General features: G+C 42.9%; 1 protein-coding gene across 1 annotated transcript in view; it reads left to right on the forward strand.

The window, feature by feature from the left end:
- The window catches only part of COL6A6 (collagen type VI alpha 6 chain), a 106244-nt gene extending 84713 nt beyond the window's left edge, over window positions 1-21531 (forward strand). Inside the window, exons 33-36 of the mRNA XM_061167962.1 lie at window positions 3887-3983; window positions 6982-7653; window positions 10941-11037; window positions 21177-21531. Coding sequence (XP_061023945.1) covers window positions 3887-3983; window positions 6982-7653; window positions 10941-11037; window positions 21177-21396 — 1086 coding nt within the window. The 3' untranslated portion in view covers window positions 21397-21531. The remainder of the gene's footprint in view (window positions 1-3886; window positions 3984-6981; window positions 7654-10940; window positions 11038-21176) is intronic.
- Window positions 21532-21895: the final 364 nt, after the last annotated feature.

The following is a 21895-nucleotide window of genomic DNA, read 5'->3' on the forward strand; positions in this document are numbered from 1 at the left end:
AGACCACAGTGCAACTGCAAACAAAGGGTGTTGGAAAATACAACCTGAGCCAGGAAGACAAGTGTTTGCAAATTATTTCATGGAGAGGAAGGGAAGTGAGAAGCAGCTGAGCCCCTGCCTTCAGGTGTGTGGAGGGTTATTACTGGAGAGAACTAGCCAGCCGGCTCCAGGAGAGGAGGCTCTCCCATTAGAGAAACTGGGAGCCATAGCAGTGGCAAACCCCGGTTTAGACCTGAGTAGGAATTTTCTGAAGGCAAGACTGGTGGATGTTGTCACGGCCAAATGGCTAAATGTAAGTGGGCAAGATGCCTCCTTTCTCTGAGGCTTTTTCTAAGGATGGTCACTCACCTGGCAAGGGTGACTTCCATCTGTCCTGGAGAACTAGAATTAAGAGGCCTTTGAGAAGATCCCCTGGAGAAGGAAATGGCAGCCCACTCCAGTACTCTTGCCTGGAAAATCTCATGGACAGAGGAGTCTGGAGGGCTGCAGTCCATGGGGTCGCAGAGTCAGGCACCACTGAGCGACTAACACTTACTTACTTACTTACTTAGAGACCCTCTCCAGCTCCCTAATATTTTCTGTTAAAGTGCTAAGCTAAGCAGATCAGAACTGAAATACAGTACTCCTCCATAAAATGCAGAAAGCAGTGCTTGCTTCCTGAAGCTGGTGCAAAGAGGAAATGATGTCGCTCCATGCACCAGTGCCTGGGATACAGCAAACACTCAAGAAAGGTAGTTCTTTTAATTAGGATTATTAGTCCTAATTAATTAGGATTGTTTAATTGTTCTGTTAATTAGGATTATTTAATCAGTTTCTTTTTAAATTAATTAATTTATTTTAATTGGAGGCTAATTACTTTACAATATTGTAGTGGTTTTTGCCATACATTGACATGACTCAGTCATGGGTGTACATGTGTTCCCCATCCTGAACCCCCCTCCCACCTTGATAGTGAACTAATGTCCATTTAACAATATTAAAGTCTGCATTGTTAAGAAGCTGAAACTGCTATTAGCATCATTGAACAAACTCAGAGTTATGCAAAGGAACAGGTTAATGTATGAGGCTCAGAAAATAAAATGCTTGCACATTAGAAGCTGGATCCAGCCTATGCTAATGAAGTTGCTATGAGAGGCAGTGGCTCAAAAGCTCTGTGAGTGGACCCACAGTCCTCCTAATTCCCTATCTTTATTGGGAGCCCCCATTGTCCTTTGACTTTATGTAGTTGCAGAAAAGACAACTCAATATCTTGATTCAAATAATTGATGGTACCTGTGATACAAATTTAAACAGACACAATTCCACCCACCCACTCAAAGGTATGTGCATCGCATAAAACTTTAAAAAAATGTATTTTGTTGAGTTTTTCTTTTAAGCTTTGGAGGACTGACAATCCCACTTAGAGTTTTCACCCAAATCACCTAAAGACTCCTTGTTCCTTTATTGAAGGAGTTTATCTCTGAAGACCACCAGTGGAGGTTCAAATTCTTGACAATGACCCTCATAGACCAGAGCAGTATTGGCTTCAACCTCCCTTGGGTAGAAAAAGAGTTAGAAATGCAGACAGAAGTCAGGCTTGATCCCAAGATTCATTCATCCTACATATGTTGAGTGAGCAGCTCAGATATACCAGGTGCCATCCGAGACCCTGGGGATACCGGAGTAAGTAGAAAACCAAAAGACCTCACCCACTAGAGGATGGAGCAAGTGTCTTTTAATTTCATGGCTTACTTCTTGGAAGGAAAGTTATGACCAACCTAGACAGCATATTAAAAAGCAGAGACATTACTTTGCCAACAAAGGTCCATCTAGTCAAAGCTATGGTTTTTCCAGTGGTCACGTATGGATGTGAGAGTTGGACTATAAAGAAAGCTGAGCACAGAAGAATTGATGCTTTTGAACTGTGGTGTTGGAGAAGACTCTTGAGGGTCCCTTGGACTGCAAGGAGATCCAACCAGTCCATCCTAAAGGAGATCAGTCCTGGGTGTTCATTGGAAGGACTGATGCTGAAGCTGAAACTCCAGTATTTTGGCCACCTGATGCAAAGAGCTGACTCATTTGAAAAGACCGTGGTGCTGGGAGGGATTGAGGGCAGGAGGAGAAGGGGATGACAGAGGATGAGATTGTTGGATGGCATCACCGACTCAAGGGACATGAGTCTGGGTAAACTCCAGGAGTTGGTGGTGGACACAGAGGCCTGGTGTGCTGCAGTTCATGGGGTCGCAAAGAGTCGGACACGACTGAGTGACTGAACTGAACTGGACTGAACTAGAGGATGGAGTTATGCAGGGATGTCCAGGGGGTTCAGAACAAATCGATGGGGACATAATACCAGGCATTGCACAAGAAACATGATGTTACTACTTTTCCTTTTCCCTCTGCTTCTTTTTGAATTTATTTTTAATTGGAGAATGATTACACTATTGTGATGCTTTCCACCACATATCCACATGAATCAGCCATAAATATGTCATTTATTAGTATTTTAGGAACAGAGCTCAAAATTTTAATGACATGATACACTTTTATTTGGAGGCCATGTTACAAAGCTGTCATCTGTTTCGTAACCATTGTGACTTTTCTACATCTCCATTTGCCTGAGAGTTCAGCAGAATCCAACTGAAATTCAAAACCAGTGTAGACGCCTGTGGCAGGTCTCAGACGAAGCTGCTCTGACAACACGGGCTCGTTTCCCTGTGTTCCTGAATGAACAGATTGTGTAACCCCCATCCTGGACTTTTTTCACGATAGCATGAAGCTGAGTGATGAGCCATTCTTTCTGCTGTAACACAAGGCTATTTTGATTGAAAAATCTTTAACCTCAGCCTTGTTTTGCCCCAAAGGTTATTTCTTTAAATTTGTTGGGCAATTACCTCTTAATTCTGGTAAACTTTTTTTTTTAAATTTTTTCAATTATTTTTATTAGTTGGAGGCTAATTACTTCGCAACATTGCAGTGGGTTTTGTCATACATTGACATCAATCAGCCATGGAGTTACATGTATTCCCCATCCCGATCCCCCCTCCCACCTCCCCCCCCACCGGATTCCCCTGGGTCCTCCCAGTGCACCTGGCCCGAGCTCTGGTGAACTTTTATTTGCTGCATGTGAAGAATTCTAGTGTAGAATGGGCCTCCCTTTACAATATACTTACAAGAAACGTATCGTTTTTCAGTTCAGTTCAGTCGCTCAGTCCCGTCCGACTCTTTGCGATCCCGTGAACCACAGCATGCCAGGCCTCCCTGTCCATCACCAACTCCCAGAGTCCACCCAAACTCATGTCCATTGAGTCGGTGATGCCATCCAACCACCTCATCCTCTGTCGTCCCCTTCTCCTGCCCTCAATCTTTCCCAGCATCAGGGTCTTTTCAAATGAGTCAACTCTTTGCATCAGGTGGCCAAAGGATTAGAGTTTCAGTTTCAGCATCAGTCCTTCCAGTGAACACCCAGGACTGATCTCCTTTAGGATGGACTGGTTGGATCTCCTTGCAGTCCAGGGGACTCTCAAGAGTCTCCTCCAACACCACAGTTCAAAAGCATCATTTCTTGGGCGCGAAGGTAGACTTTGGTGGTACCTACTTGATACCAGTAACATGCTTTTCAGTTATGAACTCATTTTGTGTGCACACTTGCCCTTTTAAAGAGTAACGTGACTGTTCTGTTTCACAGATGAGAAAACAAGGGCAAAGCTGCTTGTCCTCCAGCTAATGGGGAAGTCACGGGTTAAACCCAGACCAGTGTTCTTAGGCCCTGCTGACATTCTGCCTCCCGGGGACCCTCTGAGAGGAAGGGGGCTCCTTTGCTCTCTGCAGGTCTCAGCTCTCTGAACCATCCTGGGAGGTGCCGCAGCCCCACCCATGAAGCTCTTCTCGATTCTGCTTTTTGCAGATTGACGACACAGGCAGATTCCAAGTCATTATTATCCCATCCGGAGCTGACTCTGTACCAGCACTCGAGGGACTCCAGCGGTGTACTTTCTGCTATGGTGAGACCCCTGGGGAGAGCGTAACTTGATCAGGTCATTCAGCAGCAGTGAGTCACCATGGAAAGGAGGGGCTGGAACTCGGCAGCAGCGAGTGGTCTTGGGAGGGTCTCCCCGGGGCTCACCCTGCCACACAGCCTCATCCACAGGTAGAGCCTCTCAGCTCATGCACCTTCTGGGAAACAAGAATCATCTTTAGAAATAAACTCAGCCTGCCTCATGGCTAACTTCCTTGTGCGGTGAAATACATTTATGAGCTTTCTAAACCTCAAATGTTCACAGTCCCAAAGAAATGCTTTATGGTAGAAGTGGGAGTTAGCAGAAATGGATTTCTCATTGGAAAGAGGCTTTCTCAAAGCCCCAAACGTTAGGGATCAGAAAGATTTGTGATGCTGATTTGCCTGTGACTGTTTACCCCAATATGTAGTTCTAGCTAGAGAATGGGCCAAAACCTGCATTTGAGTGTTCTAATAATTTGAACGTGCTAATAATTACAAGAGTGGGAGTCGCTGAGGTTTCTGGTGGGTGTGATTGCTAACTGTTATCAGACATTCATTATTAGCCACGCACTGTTCTAATTGCTTTATAAAACAGTGATGGTGGTGATGATGATATTTAATATTTAGGCTATTGGGTTTAATGCATTCCAAGTGTAGTGCAGTGTAGTGCAAGTCAATCAATCATGTCCAACTCTTTGTGACCCCATGGACTTTACAGTCCATAGAAGTCTCCAGGCCAGAATACTGGAGTGGGTAGCCTTTCCCTTCTCCAGGAGATCTTCCCAACCCAGGGATCAAACCCAGGTCTCCTGCAGTGCAGGCAGATTCTTTACCAGCTGAGCCACAAGGAATGCATTCCAAACACCCTTGTAATGGTTTCACTTGATCCTTATAATGGCCCTAAAATTTTTGAATGATTATTAGATCCATTTTACAGATGAGGTGAAATAATTTGCTCACAGCCAAATCGAAATCAAGAAGGCTGGTTTTAAGACACCTGCGGTTTATGAGAAACACAGATCGCATTATGCTGTTCCCTGAGACTCTGTACTTGGCCTTGAAGGAAACGGTGATTTCCTCTCCTTCTCCGCATGTGTCAGTGAGATGCTCCTTCTGGCCGTATGAGTGACTCCTGGGCAGGTGGCGACTCTGAGAGAGAGGTGGGATTCTCTCTCAATAACGCTCTCTTCCTGCTGTCTTGCCCTCTGCTGCCCTCTGATCAGTCATTTCCCCCAGCCCGGAGGAGCTCACCACACTGCAGGCAGATTCTTCCCCCTCGAGTTCTCAGCTGTGGGTTCAGACTCAGTGACACATGCGCCAGTGTGATTTGTGGTCGGAAGTTATCCGCTTGTGTCTGGAGATAGATCTGGGCTCCATTTCTTGGTTTAAAGCCTTGTTTTGTCTTTGAGGCACTAAATGGAAGGTATTTTGGCTGTTGTTTCCCGCAATTAAGAAACCCCACAAAACTGAGCAAATGGGCGGGCTGCTGGTTTTAAATATGTATTTATTTGTTTGGCTGTGCTGGGTGTTAGTTGCAACACACGGGATCTTTAGTTGTGACATGCAAATTCTTAGCTGCGGCATGTGGGATCTAGTCCCCTCACCAGGGGCCGAACCCGGGCCCCCCTGCATTGGGAGCTTAGCCACTGGACCACCAGGGGCGTCCCCAGAGTTTATATCTTTATTGAGTCCGTGAGCAAGACTGGAGTTCTGAAGTTTGCTCCATCCATTAAGGATCTGCACTCTGCTTATTAACCTTTCATTTAATCGCTTTTATTCATGGCTGGACCCTTGTCTAAGTACTGGCTGTCCACATACGTAGTTTTCCATTTCTCTTTGGTTTTTAAAGAGAAAAGTCTCTTTAATGCTCATCCTTAACCATCAACTGCTATTGAAAATGTAGGATTGCAGAGTGTTGGCCCTATATGGGCTCCCTAGGTGCATCTGATCCAACCATCTCATTCTATGGAACTGGGGCCCGGTGGAGGCTTGGACAGGGGCACACAGCTTATTTGTTACTGGGGACAGCCAGACCAGAGCCCAAATATCCTGACTTTCAGGCCAGTGGGCCTATCCACCCTGCTGAACCATTGGCCTTGCCTCAAACAGTACAGCGCTGACTTCATATGCAGATACTTCTAGAAATGCGGATGTGTCCTTTGGCAAAATGATTTTATTGTCCTGCCCTCAGGCTCTTTGGTAAAATTAGGAGATTAGATGACCTCTAAGATCCTTTCGTTTCCAAGTTTTTTTTTTTGTTCCTCTGAGTATTGTGGTCAGATTCAGTAAAATGCACTCTCTGTTTTATTACTACACTTTCTTTTAGAAAATGAGATATGCACACATTAAAATGACCTCATATTTTATGAAAGCCCATTAACATGTAGTATTTATATTCATTTATTTAATAAACACATACTGAGCTTTCAACTGATCGGTATAATATATAAATGGTAGCTCTGTTCTTAATGTCTCTACAGAAAAATAAAGACATTGAATTATAAACCTTTATTTAAATTGAAATAAAAGATGCATTGCTTTTTTGCAGTCTTACATTTTAAGCAGATTTCTTTTCGTAATAAGGTAGCGTGTGCAGAATGACAGGGGCCCTTGGTTTAACCTGTATATTGTCAATTAGAGAGGTCATTTCTTTTTATGTCATGATACAGTAAACACACATGCAAACATGAGATCAAGTCAATCTTTATAAACTTAAAACGCAGCCAAGGTGAAACTTCTGTTGAAAGCAACCTAATTTCAAAGAGTCAGATAGCGTCAGTGAATGGAACTCCACACATGGGCTAGGTTTAAAATCTGTACTTTGGGGATCAGAGTGCAAACCACATAGTAGGAAATCTTCCTGTCGCTGACCTCAAAGTCATTTAGTTACTATATTAACATCAAAGATCATGCAGACTCCAAATGTCGAAATGCTTGAGATGCTATCTTCCCTTTTTCTGTCCGTTTCTGTTTAGTAACCCTAAATGACTTTCGGTCTGCAGATGTGTGCAAGCCGGATGCTTCTTGCCATCAAGCCAGACCACCCCCTGTGCAATCTTACGTGGACGCTGCTTTCCTTCTGGACGGCTCCCGGCACGTGGGAAGCGCAGAATTTGAAGACATACGGGGATTCTTGGGAGCACTGTTGGATCACTTCGAAATCACCCCAGAGCCTGAGACCTCTGTCACCGGAGACCGGGTGGCCCTATTAAGCCTCAGTCCCCCTCACTTCCTACCCAACACTCAGAGGAGCCCTGTTATAAGCGAATTCAACCTGACCACCTACAAGAGTAAGCGCCTCATGAAGAGACACGTGGAGGAATCCGTTCAGCCACTAGATGGAGATGCTTTTATTGGTCATGCCTTACAGTGGACTCTGGACAATGTCTTCTCGAGGGCACCCAATCTGAGAAGAAATAAAGTCATTTTTGTGATATCTGCTGGGGAAACCAGCCACTTGGACAGGGAAACCTTAAAGAAAGAATCCCTGAGGGCCAAGTGTCAAGGTTATGTCCTATTTGTGTTTTCCCTTGGGCCTTCTTGGAATGACCAAGAACTGGAAGATCTAGCCAGCTACCCTTTGGATCACCACTTGGTCCAGCTTGGCCGCATTCATAAGCCTGACCACAGATACGGTGTGAAGTTTGTGAAGGCTTTTATAAGCTCAGTCAGGCGTAAGTCATAAAATCATATTATTTCTTGCACATTTCAGTATATTTGGTGTTTCCCAAAGAAGGGCTGATGAACTGACATGGATTCTGGAAAGCCTCTGTCTTCAAGGGCGCTGCAGGGTCAGAAAGGAAAATAGGGAATGATGGATGGTGGAGGGAGGAAGCCTATGATTTCTAAGCATTGAATTCTCTGGCTCCTCTTTTTTACGCCTGTGGTTCCTATGGAGAAGCAATCATAACAAACAGCTATTCACACATCTGTCTGCAGGGAGCAGCGTAGTCTGGGAGTGTGAAATCATAGCCGGGATACTAGTTACCAAGTAGAAACCCTTGCCATGTAACATTATCACGCTGCCCTTTGATGGAAAGTTTGACCAGTTAACACTCCGAGAGGGAGCTAGAGAAAAATTCAACAATCCTTGGCTTTGCATTTACAAGTTCTAAAGGGAGAGTTAGAAGTTTTAGGAGGCACCACATTACATGTCAGAATGAAAGATGCATCCTTGCAAAACTTTCTCAGCTTTATTAATGATTTTTTATGATGCCAGTAATTAGTGTCACTGTTGCCCATAAAAAAGAAACATGGGTTGTATTTCTTGGAACGAGCTTGTCTCGAAAGTATGCAATTCATTTTAAATGCAGCAGGATGGATTCAGAGAAGCCCTGTCCTGATATGGCTATGGAGGTCAAAAAGCACTGTCAGACTTCTGATAATTTTACTTTTGGAGTTCAGATGAGGGAAAGTGAACACACAGGCTAACGGACACCCAGTGCTGCATCCTATGTCTCAGACGTGTCACTGACATTCACCGTGAGACCAGCTAAGTCTGCACAGACCCTGACTGGTCAGGGCCGGTGAGGTCTGAGGGGCCTTGGGAAATGGTCGATGGGGTCCTTGAGTTCTCTGCTACTTTAGGTGTGAGTCTAGGACCAACGTCCCAGCATCTCCTGGGAGCTTGTGAAAAATGCAGACTCTCCTGCCCCACTCTGGACATTTTGTTCCAGAATCTGCATTTTATCGAGACCCCCAGTGATTCCTATATACATTATGGTTTGAGAAACACTGATACAGGATGCTCCTATGTTCCATATGCTCCTAGAATAAAACTTCTGTGGATGGGTTCTGGAATAGGAACCAGAAAGAAGAGCTGGGAAAATGACAGAAAAAAAATAAGTGAAGGCCAGGGGTCATTTGGAAAGAAGAAATCATAAGGCATTTGTAAGGGTAAAACAAAAGAACACCTTGAAACTCAGCCACTGAAAAGCCAGGCACTCTTCTTATTAGCATTCCCCTCCCCCTGCTTCCTTCCCCTCTCTACAGAAGGGTTCTCCTGTCCTTACTATGTGGCAACTTGCTTGTGGCTTGCAATGGTTCCAGACCCTGAATTACAAGAGTCTGCCGATGGCAAATAAACCCATTTTCATGGAAAAGCAGAACAGAAAACACCTTGAAAGACTGAGAAATTTGTCAAGAAACACTTCTTATAAGGCAAAAAGTTGAAAGGAAGTTTAGATGGAATTTCCTTTCCTGGTCCCACAAAATTCTCAGTGGCATTTCATGGTAACTAGTCAAACTGAATGATTAGGTAAATGACACCCTCACCACCGCCCAGGGAGAGGGAGGAGATGCTTTAAGAAGAATCACTTGGAGTGGGTGAGAAATATGTAAAGTGCTTGTCAAAGTCATGACACCACTTTTCTAGAAAGTATCTAGAAATCTCCAGCATTTAAATTATAGCTTTCAAAGTACAAAAAGTTGAAAAGACTTTGACATTCAGTTCAGTCGCTCAGTCACGTCTGACTCTTTGCGACCCCATGGACTGCAGGACACCAGGCCTCTCATGTCCATCGAGTCGGTGATGCCATCCAACCATCTCATCCTCTGTCGTCCCCCTCTCCTCCTGCCCTCAATCTTTCCCAGCATCAGGGTCTTTTCCAATGAGTCAGTTCTTCGCATCAGGTGGCCAGAGTATGACTCTGACATAATCATATTCAATCCCGCATCCTCCATTCAGAGCAGGCCCCCAGACCCACACGCACCTCTTCAATATTAACACACATGTAGGGGCTTTTCAGGTGGCTCAGGGGTAAAGAATCCGCCTGCCAATGCAGGAGATGCAGGATATGTGGATTCGATCCCTGCGTTGGGAAGATCCCTGGGAGGCAGAAATGGCAACCCACTCCAGTGTTCTTGTCTGAAAACTCCCATGGGCAGAGGACAGGCTCCAGTCTACGAGGTCACAAAGTGTCAGACGCGACTAAGCAAATAACCGCACAGCACATTAGGTACCTACTTTGAGCCACTCACTGTTGAGGGGTGGGGTATCAAGGAGGAACCAAAACAGATCTGGTCCCAACCCTCCCAGGCATGCGCATCCAGCTCCCTCTCCACATGACTCTTGTTTACACACTACTGTGACAGAATTGGCTATCAGACACAATTCACATCAGAACAGGCATATTTTCTAAGCAAAACTACTGACTGACAACCTGATATTTAGAGTGAAGACAGAAAGTTAAACATCAGACGCGCATGAAGGAAACATCCCAGCCTTGGCCGTTCAGTCTGGACGCACACAGTTCAGTTTGCAACAGCAACCTGGGAGATGGTGCTGGGCCACAGCCCAGGGCCAGCTTGCAACTTACGATGACCCAGGATCACCAGCAAGACGTTTAATCATGTTTAACACACAATTAAATCGAAGGCTTCAAGGAAATAAATAATGCCTTTTAAAAGTTTCTCATCAAAAAAGCCTTTTTAATGTTTTAAATGGTATTGGAAGAAGCATGCTTTTAATATTATGAAAAAATAATATATTTCAGATGAAATGAATCATAGTGAATTAAAACCAAAATGGACTGCAGTTACTGTTGTTCTTCATGATACAGAGAATGTTAGGGGAATATCCTTCTCCTTTTGCAATTTGGCATTTCAAAGGAGCAAATAAAAAAAATAACTATTCTGATTAGTTCATGTCACTTAGAGGCCAGACTGTTAGGATGGGCCCATCTCCTCTAATGTTTAATGGACTTGAGCAGCTAAGAGCATCTTATTGAAAAGTAAGTTGAATTCTTTACTTATACATTTGGCAGTCGTGAACCTAGTTCTAGACCTAGTTTTAGAGAGTCTGGTGAGAAATCTGCTTTCATCTCATATGGCCACCTTAGTTGGTGTCTTTCTTTCACGGATGTTGAGAACAGTGATGTGATGCTTTGCATGCAAAGCCGATTGCTGTCATGTTCATTGCTGTGAATAAGAGTCTCCTCACAGATTTTCTTTTTCTTCCTAGGTGCAATCAACAAATATCCACCAATAAATATCAAAGCAAAGTGCAACAGACTCAGCTCTACGGACCCACAGCAGCCCCCACTACAGTTTGTGCGAAGGTATTAACCTGCTTGGTATTTACTTGAACAATGAATGTGCCATCCTCTTCCCCCACCTTCTTTTCTCCCTCTTCATCTATCCTATTTGGAAAAAATCTATCACTATGTGACAATAAAATATAAGTTGAGGGAACAAGAGATAATAAAAAATGACCAGGTTGAACTGAAAACAGTTTTTTAAGACAGAAAATCTAATTGTTGAACTAAAACAACCAATGGGACACCCCTGTGGCAATGAGCACACCAAATAACCAGATCTTGTTTTCTAAGAATCATTCCCATTGAAAGGAATCAGGGCTCCTTGGAGAAATAACTAATCCGAGGCTGTAACAGGGCAAGTGCAATGTGAACCTGGAGCATTCATTATACAAGAAAGTAGCAAAGAATCAGTCATGTCAAAAGGACAAATGAGCTCTCTTGAAAGGGTTTACCACTGGCAGGATTTTGGACTATTTGAACATCAGAAAGAATAATGATGGTGATGGATCACAACACTGACTTTTAAAAATATGCAGCTCTATGTAGATACCCAAAAAGAGAGGAAGGGAAGAAACGTTCTTTTTTTATACAAGTATGCTAGCTAATAAATGTAGAAGATGTGGTAGAATTAGAAAACCATGAGCTTGTAACCTCTGTTGTAATAACTGAGTCAGGCAAAGATCAAGGAATGCTAAACCCAGTCGGTGACTATTTCCAGCCCCAGAGAAGCCCTCCCACGCTTACTAATTACAAACAAGGGAAGAACATTTTCCTGCTGAGGTCGGGCCACACCCACTGTAACCAGGATCTGACACTCTGTATCTCCTCAGGGGAGGCAGGGGAGACACAGCACCAAATGTGGGATTCTGGCTGGAGAGCTTTGACCCAAGTCAAATAATGAGGAAACCATGGGACAATTCCAGAATGTGGACCGTCCTTCAAAGCAGCCCACCTATATTCTTTCTAGGTGTCAACATCATGAACAGCAGAGGGATGTGGGGTAATGTCCTAGGATGGGAGAGACTACAGACAAAATAGCCAAGTGGGGTGGAGTGAACCTTGATTGGATCCTAGAGGAGAAAAAAAAAAAGCCTGTATTAATGACATCTGGAGAAATGGCAACCCATTCCAGTATTCTTGCCAGGAAAAACCTGTGGACAGAGAAGCCTGTTGGGCTACAGCCCATGGGGTCACAAAGAGTTGGACACAACTGAGTGGCTGAACATACATAACTGGGGAAACTTGAGTATGAAAATATGTTCTGTGATATTATTAATTCATGTGAATTTACTTAGGCGTGGTGATAGTGTATGTTTGTATAAGAGAATGTCTTTGTTCTTGAGAGAGTTATGCTGAAAAGTATTTAAGAGGAACATGCATGATGGCTATAACCTACTTTCAGATGGTTTCATAAAAAGAAGCAAAGCGTGTGTGTGTGCATATATAAGTATATATGCATACACACACACACACACACACACACATATATGTATGTGTGTAAGGAGTAAGACAAGGCTGTATATTGTCACCCTGCTTATTTAACTTCTGCACAGAGTACATCATGCAAAATACCAGACTTGATGATCACAAGCTGAAATCAAGATTGCTGGGAAAAATATCAACAACCTCAGATAGGCAGTTGATAACGATTCATGGCAGAAAGTGAAGAGGAACTAAAGAGCCTCCTGATAAGAGTGAAAGAGGAGAGTGAAAAAGCTGGTTGAAACTCAACATTTAGAAGACTAAGATCATGGCACCTGGTCCCATCACTTCATGACAAATAGATGGGGCAAAAGTGGAAACAGTGACAGATTTTCTTTCCTTGGGCTCCAAAATCACTAGATGGTGACTGCAGCCCTGAAATTAAAAGACGCTTGCTCCTTGGAAGGAAAGGTATGACCAACCTAGACAGCATATTAGAAAGCAGAGACATCATTTTGCTGACAAAAGTCTGTATAGTCAGTGCTATGTTTTTTCCAGTAGTCATGTAGAGATGTGAGAGTTGGACCATAAAGAAGGCTCAGCACCGAAGAATTGATGCTCTTTAAACTATGGTGCTGAAAAAGATTCTTGAGAGTCCCTTGGACAGCAAGGAGATCAGTCAGTCCTAAAGGAAATCAACCCAACCCTGAATATTCGTTGGAAGATCTACTGCTGAAGCTCCAATACTTTGGCCATGTGATGTGAAAGCTGACTCACTGGAAAAGACTCTGATGCTGGGAAAGATCGAAAGCAATAGGAAAAGGGGGCAACAGAGGATGAGATTGTTAGACAGCATCACCGAATCAATGGTCATGAACTTGAGCAAACTCCAGGAGATAGTGGAGGACATGCTATACAGTCCATGGGGTCGCAAAGAGTCAGACACAACTTAGCAGCTGAACAACAACAAAATGTATATATGTGTACACACACTGGGTAGTGAGGCAATAATAGGTGGGAAGACCACTTAGATGAAAGGTATATTGGTATTTACCCATGGTTCTCTGTTCTCTACAATATTCTGCAAACTTGACCATTTTCAAAATAAAAAGATAACTTGTAAAATTCAATGGCTGGATTAAACAGAGCAATAGACACATCTGAAGAGAAACATAAAGAACTGGAAAATAAAGCTAAAGAAGTTGTTCAGAATGCAGCAGGTGAAGTCATCGCAGTGAGAAGCCCCCAGTGAAGAGGAGCCCCTGCTTGCCACAGTCAGGGGAAGCCTACTCAAAAGAGCAACAAAGACCCAGCATAGCCAAAAAAACATCAAATAAAAAAGAACTCATGACAGACATGAATTAAAAGATGAAACAAATGCAAGGTGTAACAGGCGGGATAAATAGAAAAAAACAAAAAACAGTTCGAATGGTGCAGGGGAATGCGGAACACCAGGATGAACAAAACTTAAAAGCAGCCAGAAAGAGGAGATCCGCAGAGAAACTATAATTAGGCTGACAGCTGAATAATCAGGAGCAGCAGTAGAAGCCACAGAGCTATTGAGAACCTTCTAAATAATGGAAGGAAAGTTTTGCCAGCTTAGAAAAACTGTCTTTCAGTGTTTTTAACAGGAAAAAAAAAAAATACAAGTTGTACTAAGACTGTAAATGTGTATTGATAAATATTTATTATTTATCAATAAACATGAGAAAAGACACCAAACAATGCAATTATCTTTTGGTTATTAAAAAATGAAGCCTTGAGCTTCAATGCAGGGACAGAAAATGAAATGAAAACAAGCAATATAATATTTTTAAAATAAAAAAGCAAGAAAGGAAAAATAGAAGTAGTAAGCACAAAGTAAGATAGCAGAATCCAGTCCATTTCTATATGTCAGCAATCATAATAAAAATACACAGATTAAGCATGTCAGTTACACTTAGTAGATTTAAGAGAACAAAATAAAATCCAGCTATAACTGTTTTTAAGATAAGGACAAGCCAGAAGATAAGGGCAAGGGAAAGTTGAAAGTAAACTTATGGAAAAAAGTATAGTAGGCAAATATTTTAAAAAGAAAACTGGAATAGCCTTATATCCAATAAAATATACTTAAATTTTTTTTTATTTTATTGAAGTATAGTTGATTTACAATGTTGTGTTAGTTTCTAAGTGAAGTCAGTCAGATAAAATATACTTCTAAACAAAACCATTTTGTATGGATAGAGTACATGATCACTACATGATGATAAAGTGTTTAATTCATGATGAAGATATAACAATTCTAAATTTATATGAGGGGCTTCCCTGGTGGTTCAGACGGTAAAGTCTGCCTGCAGTGCAGGAGACCTGGGTTCAATCCCTGTGTCTGGGAGATCCCCTTGGAGAAGGAAATGGCAACCCACTCCAGTATTCTTGCCTGGAAAATCCCACGGACAGAGGAGCCTGGTGGGCTACAGTCCATGGGGTCGCAGAGTCGGACATGACTAAGTAACACTTTCATAAAATAATATTGAAATGTACAAAGTGAAAATTGAAAAAGGAGTAGCAGCCGTTAAAATATCATCAGGGTTGGAGATTTTAGTACATCAGTTTGAATACTGTTAGGTCAAGCAGACAAAAATTAAAGTGGTTTAATCATAAGTAACAAGCTTGATTGAATAGACTCATATAGAATTCTGCACAGAAAAATGAGACATTCTTCTGAACAAATGGAATGTTAATGACTCTCCATCAGGGTAGAGTCATCAGGGTAGAGTGTACAGATGTCTACTGTGCAATTTTATTTATAAAGCAACTATCAACAAATCTCTAAGAAGTGGCTTCATACAGTCCAAATTTATCACAATTAAGTTAGAAATTCATACATGCAATATTTTCACAGCCCATATATTTTTAAATCAAAATCACATTTCTAAATAACTAATGAAAAAGTTCATAATAAAACTTAGAAATATTGTTAGAAGTACATAACAATCAAAATACTACATGCCAAAATTTGTGGGATGCTTGCTTCAGAATTCATATTTTAGCAAAGTTCATAGTTTTAATTCTGTGTTAGGGAAATTTCTTTGACATTCAATGTTATATTAGTTTCATGTGTACAACACAGTGGTTCAACATTTGTATACATTACTAGATGATCACCATGATAAGTCTAGCTATTCTCTGTCACCACTTAAAATTATAACAATATTATTGACTATATCCTATATTCTGTATGTTGCATCCGCATGACTTCTTTTTTATTTTATAACTAGAAGTTTGTGCCTCTTAATCCCCTTCACCTGTTTTGCCCACCCTCCTACACACCCTCCTGTCTAGCAACCACCACTTCCTATTGATGAATCTGTTTCTGGGTATTTTGTTCATGTGCTTTGCTTTTTAGATTCCACATGTAAATGAAATCACATAGTGTTTACCTTTCTCTGTCTGACATATTACACTTAGCATAATACTCTCTAGGTCCATCCATGTTACAAATGGCCAGATTTCTTTCTTTTTATCACTGAGTAATATTCCATTGTGTATAAATTCCACATCTTATCCATTCATCTATTGATGGACACTTAGGTTGCTTACACATCTTGGGTATTGTATATAGTGCTGCAGTGAACATACATTTTTTCAAATTAGTGTTTTCATCTTCTTCAGGAAAATACCCAAAAGTACAATTGCTGAATCATATGGTGGTTCTATTTTTAATTTTTTGAGGAACCTCCATACACTTTTCCATGGTATGTCAGGGAATCTTTTAAACTTTAAAAGCTAATGAGGTAGACATTGTTCTTAAGATGTAATAGAAAATATATACTAAAAAAATTAAATAACAAGGTCCCACTGTATAACACAAATAACTATATTCAGTACCCTATGATATTGGATGGAAGGGAATCCAATGGAAAGGAATATTTAAAAAAAGAATGTGTGTGTGTGTGTGTGTGTAACTAAATCACTTTGCTCTATGCCAGAAATTAACACAACATTGTAAATCAACTATATTTCAATTAAAAACTTTTAAAATACTTCAGTAAAAAAATACTTCAATAAAAAAACAGAAACTAACACAACATTGTAAATTAACTATACTTCAATTTTTTTAAAGGTGTAAAAATGTAATTAAAAAATAATTAAAAAAAATTCAAGTGCTATAGGACAAAAACAGAAATACTCAAAGAATGGAATGAGAGTAGAACTTACTTTTTAAAATATCTTAATTTAAAAAATTGCCAGCAACAAAGGCAAAAGCTAGTTATTTTAAAACAATAATATACATATAGATCATATCCTTTGCATGTACAAATATTACTTATTTTTAAAATTAGAAATAATTGAAATCAAGCAGTTAGGAGAGTGTTTTTTTAGTGTGTGTCAGTGTAAATCACAGTGTACTAACACACGTTCCCCACGTACAGCTGAAGTCAGAGTGCCCCAGTCGAGGCTGAGACAGACGCCTCTGAGTGTGGCCTCTCTCGCTGTGAGGAGGATGCGTCCCCGCGCAGTGATGGGCTGGAGAGCCCCCCTGATTTGGCTCCAGAAGCTGCAAGAAGCCTCTGCCTGGAGGCGCCTCACCTTGCTGGGAGGCAGAGGAACTGTCCAGCACCAAATGCTTCTGAAGTCAGGCGCAACAAGCCGGCGCGGTCAGTCCAGGAGGGGCAGGGCTCCCCCTGCTGCAGGTGTCTGGCAGCGTGGAAAGCGCCCTCGAGTTTGCATGTATATCAGGCTTCATATATTATAGGTAACTGCAAGGCCCACGTGGGAGCCAGCCTATCAAAATTAAAGACATTTTTGGAAAACCTTCCCACCCTGCATTTTCTCCTGCTTCTGCACTTTTCCCTAAGATACACTCAGTTCAGTTCAGCCGCTCAGTCGTGTCCGACTCTCTGCAACCGCATGGACTGCAGCACGCCAGGCCTCCCTGTCCATCACCAACTCCCGGAGTTCCCTCAAACTCATGTCCATCGAGTTGGTGATGCCATCCAGCCATCTCGTCCTCTGTGGCCCCCTGCTCGGATTCTCCTGCATACCTGGAAGGGTGAGATGCCAGGAAATGCCGGGCATATGGAGGAGACAGATCCACACTGCTGTTGGTGATTCCCTGACAGTGTGTTCGACCAAGACTCCCCGGGTGTTTCCTACGTCATCAAAGACCGTAATAAAAGGTAACAAGCCACACGGCTGCTTCTGAAACTCCCTGCCTGAACCTTTCAAGAGCTGGGCATGTGGGATTGAGGGAGATGAGAATGCCTTGCAGCAAGGGGCCTGGCCACCAGGATGACTTCCTTTGTCCTCAGAATGACTTGCATGAGAAAGGAGGTCATTCCACTGTCAGATTATGAGAAATACAGATTGAAGCTGGTTCTTCTCCAATGGAAAAAAAACAAAAAGACACTGAACCAAACCACAAGCAACCAAGGAAACGGATGCCCATGAGGGAGAGACTATAAGCACCTACATCCACTCAGAGAGAAGACCAGAAGCCACCTGCCTCTGCATCTAGGCAGGCAAGCACTCCTGCCAGACTTGGAAGCGACAGCAGGCAGGCCAGAACCACAAGAACTGAACTGTTAAAATGGACCCGGTTACCAGTGCCATGTGACTACACATCTGTTGTAATTCTAATCTCCAAAGTGTTTTCTTTAGACACACAAAATGTGTAAGATGAAAAGAATTCTTGAACTAAAAGCCATCTTGCCTGCATTTTCCACTCCACTGCATCCAGTCAACTAATAAATGCAGCTTGACTGATTCCTGGCTGTATGCATAGTTGAAGGAATCTGTGATCACAGAGGAATGAAATCTGCAAATAGTCCCACCCATTTTTCTTTCCCAAGTTTTACTGGAGCTGGGCACAACTGCAAAATGAATGGATGGTATTTCATTCTTGTTTCTTCATGTTGACTACATCCTATTGAAATTACCCATCAGCAAAGAAGTATCTGAACAACATAGAATGAGAGTAAGAAAATCGGAAAGTCTCTGTGATTCCTGGAATAATCAAATGATTGTTACCGAGCACTTAACCAATTACAAACTCCATATATGATACGGTGGAAAAGATGGAGGATTCAGAGATACAGCGTTTATTATGTTCAACCCTTTTAAGAGTAAAAATATTTGAGGGGGAAGGGTAGCATTACAATGCTATAGAAGGAATTTAACTTTTTCTTAACAAAGAGGGAGGAGGAAGACAAAGACAGTTAAATTTGCTGTAAAAAGGATCAAATACAAAGGGAGAGAGTGAGGCTGGAGGGGAGAAAGCAGTATAGACAAGGGAAACTCAACCGTGGAAACAGTGTGTCCCAGACCGGAGACAATGTCCCCTCACGATCGGCGGGGCCATGGTTCGGGCATATAGACAGTTACCACCTTGGAGGATTTGAGTCCGTAACATTTAGTCTGGAAGTTAACCAGAAAATGGGGCTTCCCTCATTGCTCAGTTGGTAAAGAATCCGCCTGCAATGTGGGAGACTACGGTTTGATTCCTGGGTCGGGAAGATCCCTGGAGAAGGGATAGGCTACTCACTCCAGTATTCTTGGGCTTCCTTGGTAGCTCAGCTGGGAAAGCATCTGCCCGCAACGTGGGAGACCTGGGTTCAATCCCTGGGTTGGGAAGATCCCCTGGAGACCAGAAAGGCCACCCACTCCAGTGTCTGGCCTGGAGAATTCCATGGACCGTAGAGTCCACAGGGTTGCAAAGAGTGACTGAGCGACTTTCACTTTTCACTTTAACAAGAAAATATAGAGAGAAGCGCAACAGAGGAAGGTGTGAGGAAATTGCGTTTGCCCTGGAGTTACGCCAGGGCTGCTATTCCTGGTGACTGAAGGAGCTTGTCAGTCGACACAGCACATTCGTGAGCACGGACAGAAGCCCAGACGCAGTGTACACGCTCAGACGCCTCGGGGTCTGTGTCGCAGGACCTCTCTGTTGGTCTGAGGTCTCCCTTAGCCCCCGCCCTCACTGCAGATGAAGAAGAAAGCGTGGTGAGTGTGTGAGAGACAAAGGGGACAGCAAGATAACTTCAGCTTCTTTTTACGTCCTTTACTTACTCATTTTCTAAATCACGATGCTTTTGTGAGAGAGATCGGACTGACAGCGGGACAAAGCAGAGAAATCCAAATGCAAAGGAAGGGACTGTGGTGGATGTGGTGAATGGCAGCTGCTGTCCTCACGGTCTCAACATTCTGGAGTTCTTATGTATGACTCTTCCACAATCAAAATGCAGCTAGCCTCTCTTATGCCACCAGGCCCCTCTCATTTATTTAAAAATATTTACGGAGAGCTCATGGCTTCCTAACTTCTGCCCCTGGCAACCTGCCCTCCTGCGGTCCTGCACCCGTGTATCCAGGTCTTCTGACAGCATGACTTCATCATTTCACTTTCTTATTCCAAATATCGTGAGAGTCCTCCATAGTTTCCTGGGTAAAAACCTAGTTTCACGGAAGTAACACAGGACTCTTAAACTCCCAGAAGAATCTGGTTGTAGCCTCAGCTCTGCCTCCCGAGTCCCACACTCACCTCTAAGCAGCTGACACCACGGGGCTCTGTCACTCACAGCATTGGTGGGTTTTTAGTCTCTTTACACCTGAAGAAAGAAGGATCCCTCTAGTTAAGTGGGCTGCTCAGCTAATAACTAGAGGACCTAGAATACAAGAATGTTTCAGGACTCACGGCTCTTTCCACGGCCTCCCTGTAAGATAAGGTCTGAAACAGTTCCCGTTCCACACTGTCCACTTCCGTTGCCACCAGCTTTCAACTAAATGAAACTAAAAATTCACTTCCTCATCACACTAGGCACATTTCAAGTGCTCAGTTGCACGTGGGGCAGCGGCTGCCGTACTGGCCGGTGCAGCTCACGGGACCTTTCCACCAGCACAGAAAGCTCGACGGGACAGGCTCGGGCTTGTGGTCAGCTGCACTCGGCTTCTGACTTCCCTGACTCGCCGCTCTGGCATTCAAGGCCTCTCCGAGTCTGACCCTAGCTCCACTTTTTTGTTGGATTACTCTTGACTCCCAACCAAACACCTGCATGCCTGCCAGACCAGGCGTTAGGTCTGTATCCCCCACTACCTAACACAGTGCTTTCGTTAGAGCGTGAACCTTCGGGTGGACGGATGATGGGTGGATGGGAGGGAAAGAGGAGGAAAGAAGGGGGAAGGAAGAGGAATTCATCCATATGCTTTCACTAGATCAATGCTGACAGCTAACAAGTGCTACGCACTCCTCTGGTTTCCTGGGGTTACCACAGTCACCAGATATGGTTTCATGACACTTTCCGTCTGGGATGGTGGGAGGATGGGGAAATCACAAGGTTTACAAGTAAAAATTCAGATAGTGGTTAAGTGTTAGGAAAAAAGTAAGAGCCTATAGTTCTAAGTGTCTGGGACGGGGACAACTATACACATGGTGGTCTCTAATGAGGTACCATTCGAACCAAAATCTGAGTAAACAGAAGCCAATCATACGAAGTTCTGGGTAGAACATGCTCCATGAAGAAGAAACGTTGCTGTTACAAAATTAGACTTTTGCGTACTTTGACAAGGTGTCTTATTCATCCACTTCTGATATACCTGTGCAGTGTAAATCCCCAGTTGAATCATCTTAATACACTTACCCTGAAGGAAGGCTAAAACAAAGAATGGGTACATGATCATTTAGGAAGACAGGTTAATACAGAGTCTGTTCCAGCTGACATGGTAATATTTATCTTCTATGTTGTTTCTCTTCTTTCACTGTATAGCTTTGTTCCTGGACCACACAGAGCTACCCTCAAAGAAGATGAATTGAAGAAGGCAAAGTTCTTTCAACACAAAAAATACTTTTCAAGAATAGCAAGAGGCGGCAGAGATGATACTATTCAAAATTTTACCAGAAACATATTCCATGTCTTTGAAAATGGAAAAAGGGTGATAAAAGCTGCTCCCAAACAACATGATAAAGGAAGCGCTCAGAGAGTTTGACCTCAGGAAGCATGGTAAGACTCTGGGCTCAAATAACTGCATTCACAGTCACAACGTCGGGCAACTTTGACTTGTGTTTCTCCCTGCATCCGAGGTCCAGTCTGAACACGTCACAGGTGGTGGGTCACTGTGCAACCTGACCCCATGCACTCATTGGTAGTAAGATGTATCTTGTCCATTTATTTGACCATTCCTGATAGTTCTAGCACTCAGAGACTGGTATGTTCAAGAACTGTTATCATCAAAAGACAGAAGAATAAAAGGACCATTTTGGAAAGTCTCATGGAGATACGATTTGAAGGTAAATGTTATGTCACGTATACATGTGTGTACACGGGCCAGCGCTCACGCTTTTGAAATTGAGGGTCTCCATCTAGTCCACCTTCTACAGGCTGAGCCTTCCTTCTGAGCTTAGGACTGATTAATTCTCATCTATTTAGCCAAAGGTTAATGTTTTGGGAGATCTCAGCATCAACCCTAGAAACCAATGCTATTTGTA

The sequence above is a fragment of the Dama dama genome, chromosome 19, assembly GCF_033118175.1.
Source record: "Dama dama isolate Ldn47 chromosome 19, ASM3311817v1, whole genome shotgun sequence".
Lineage (NCBI taxonomy): Eukaryota > Metazoa > Chordata > Mammalia > Artiodactyla > Cervidae > Dama > Dama dama.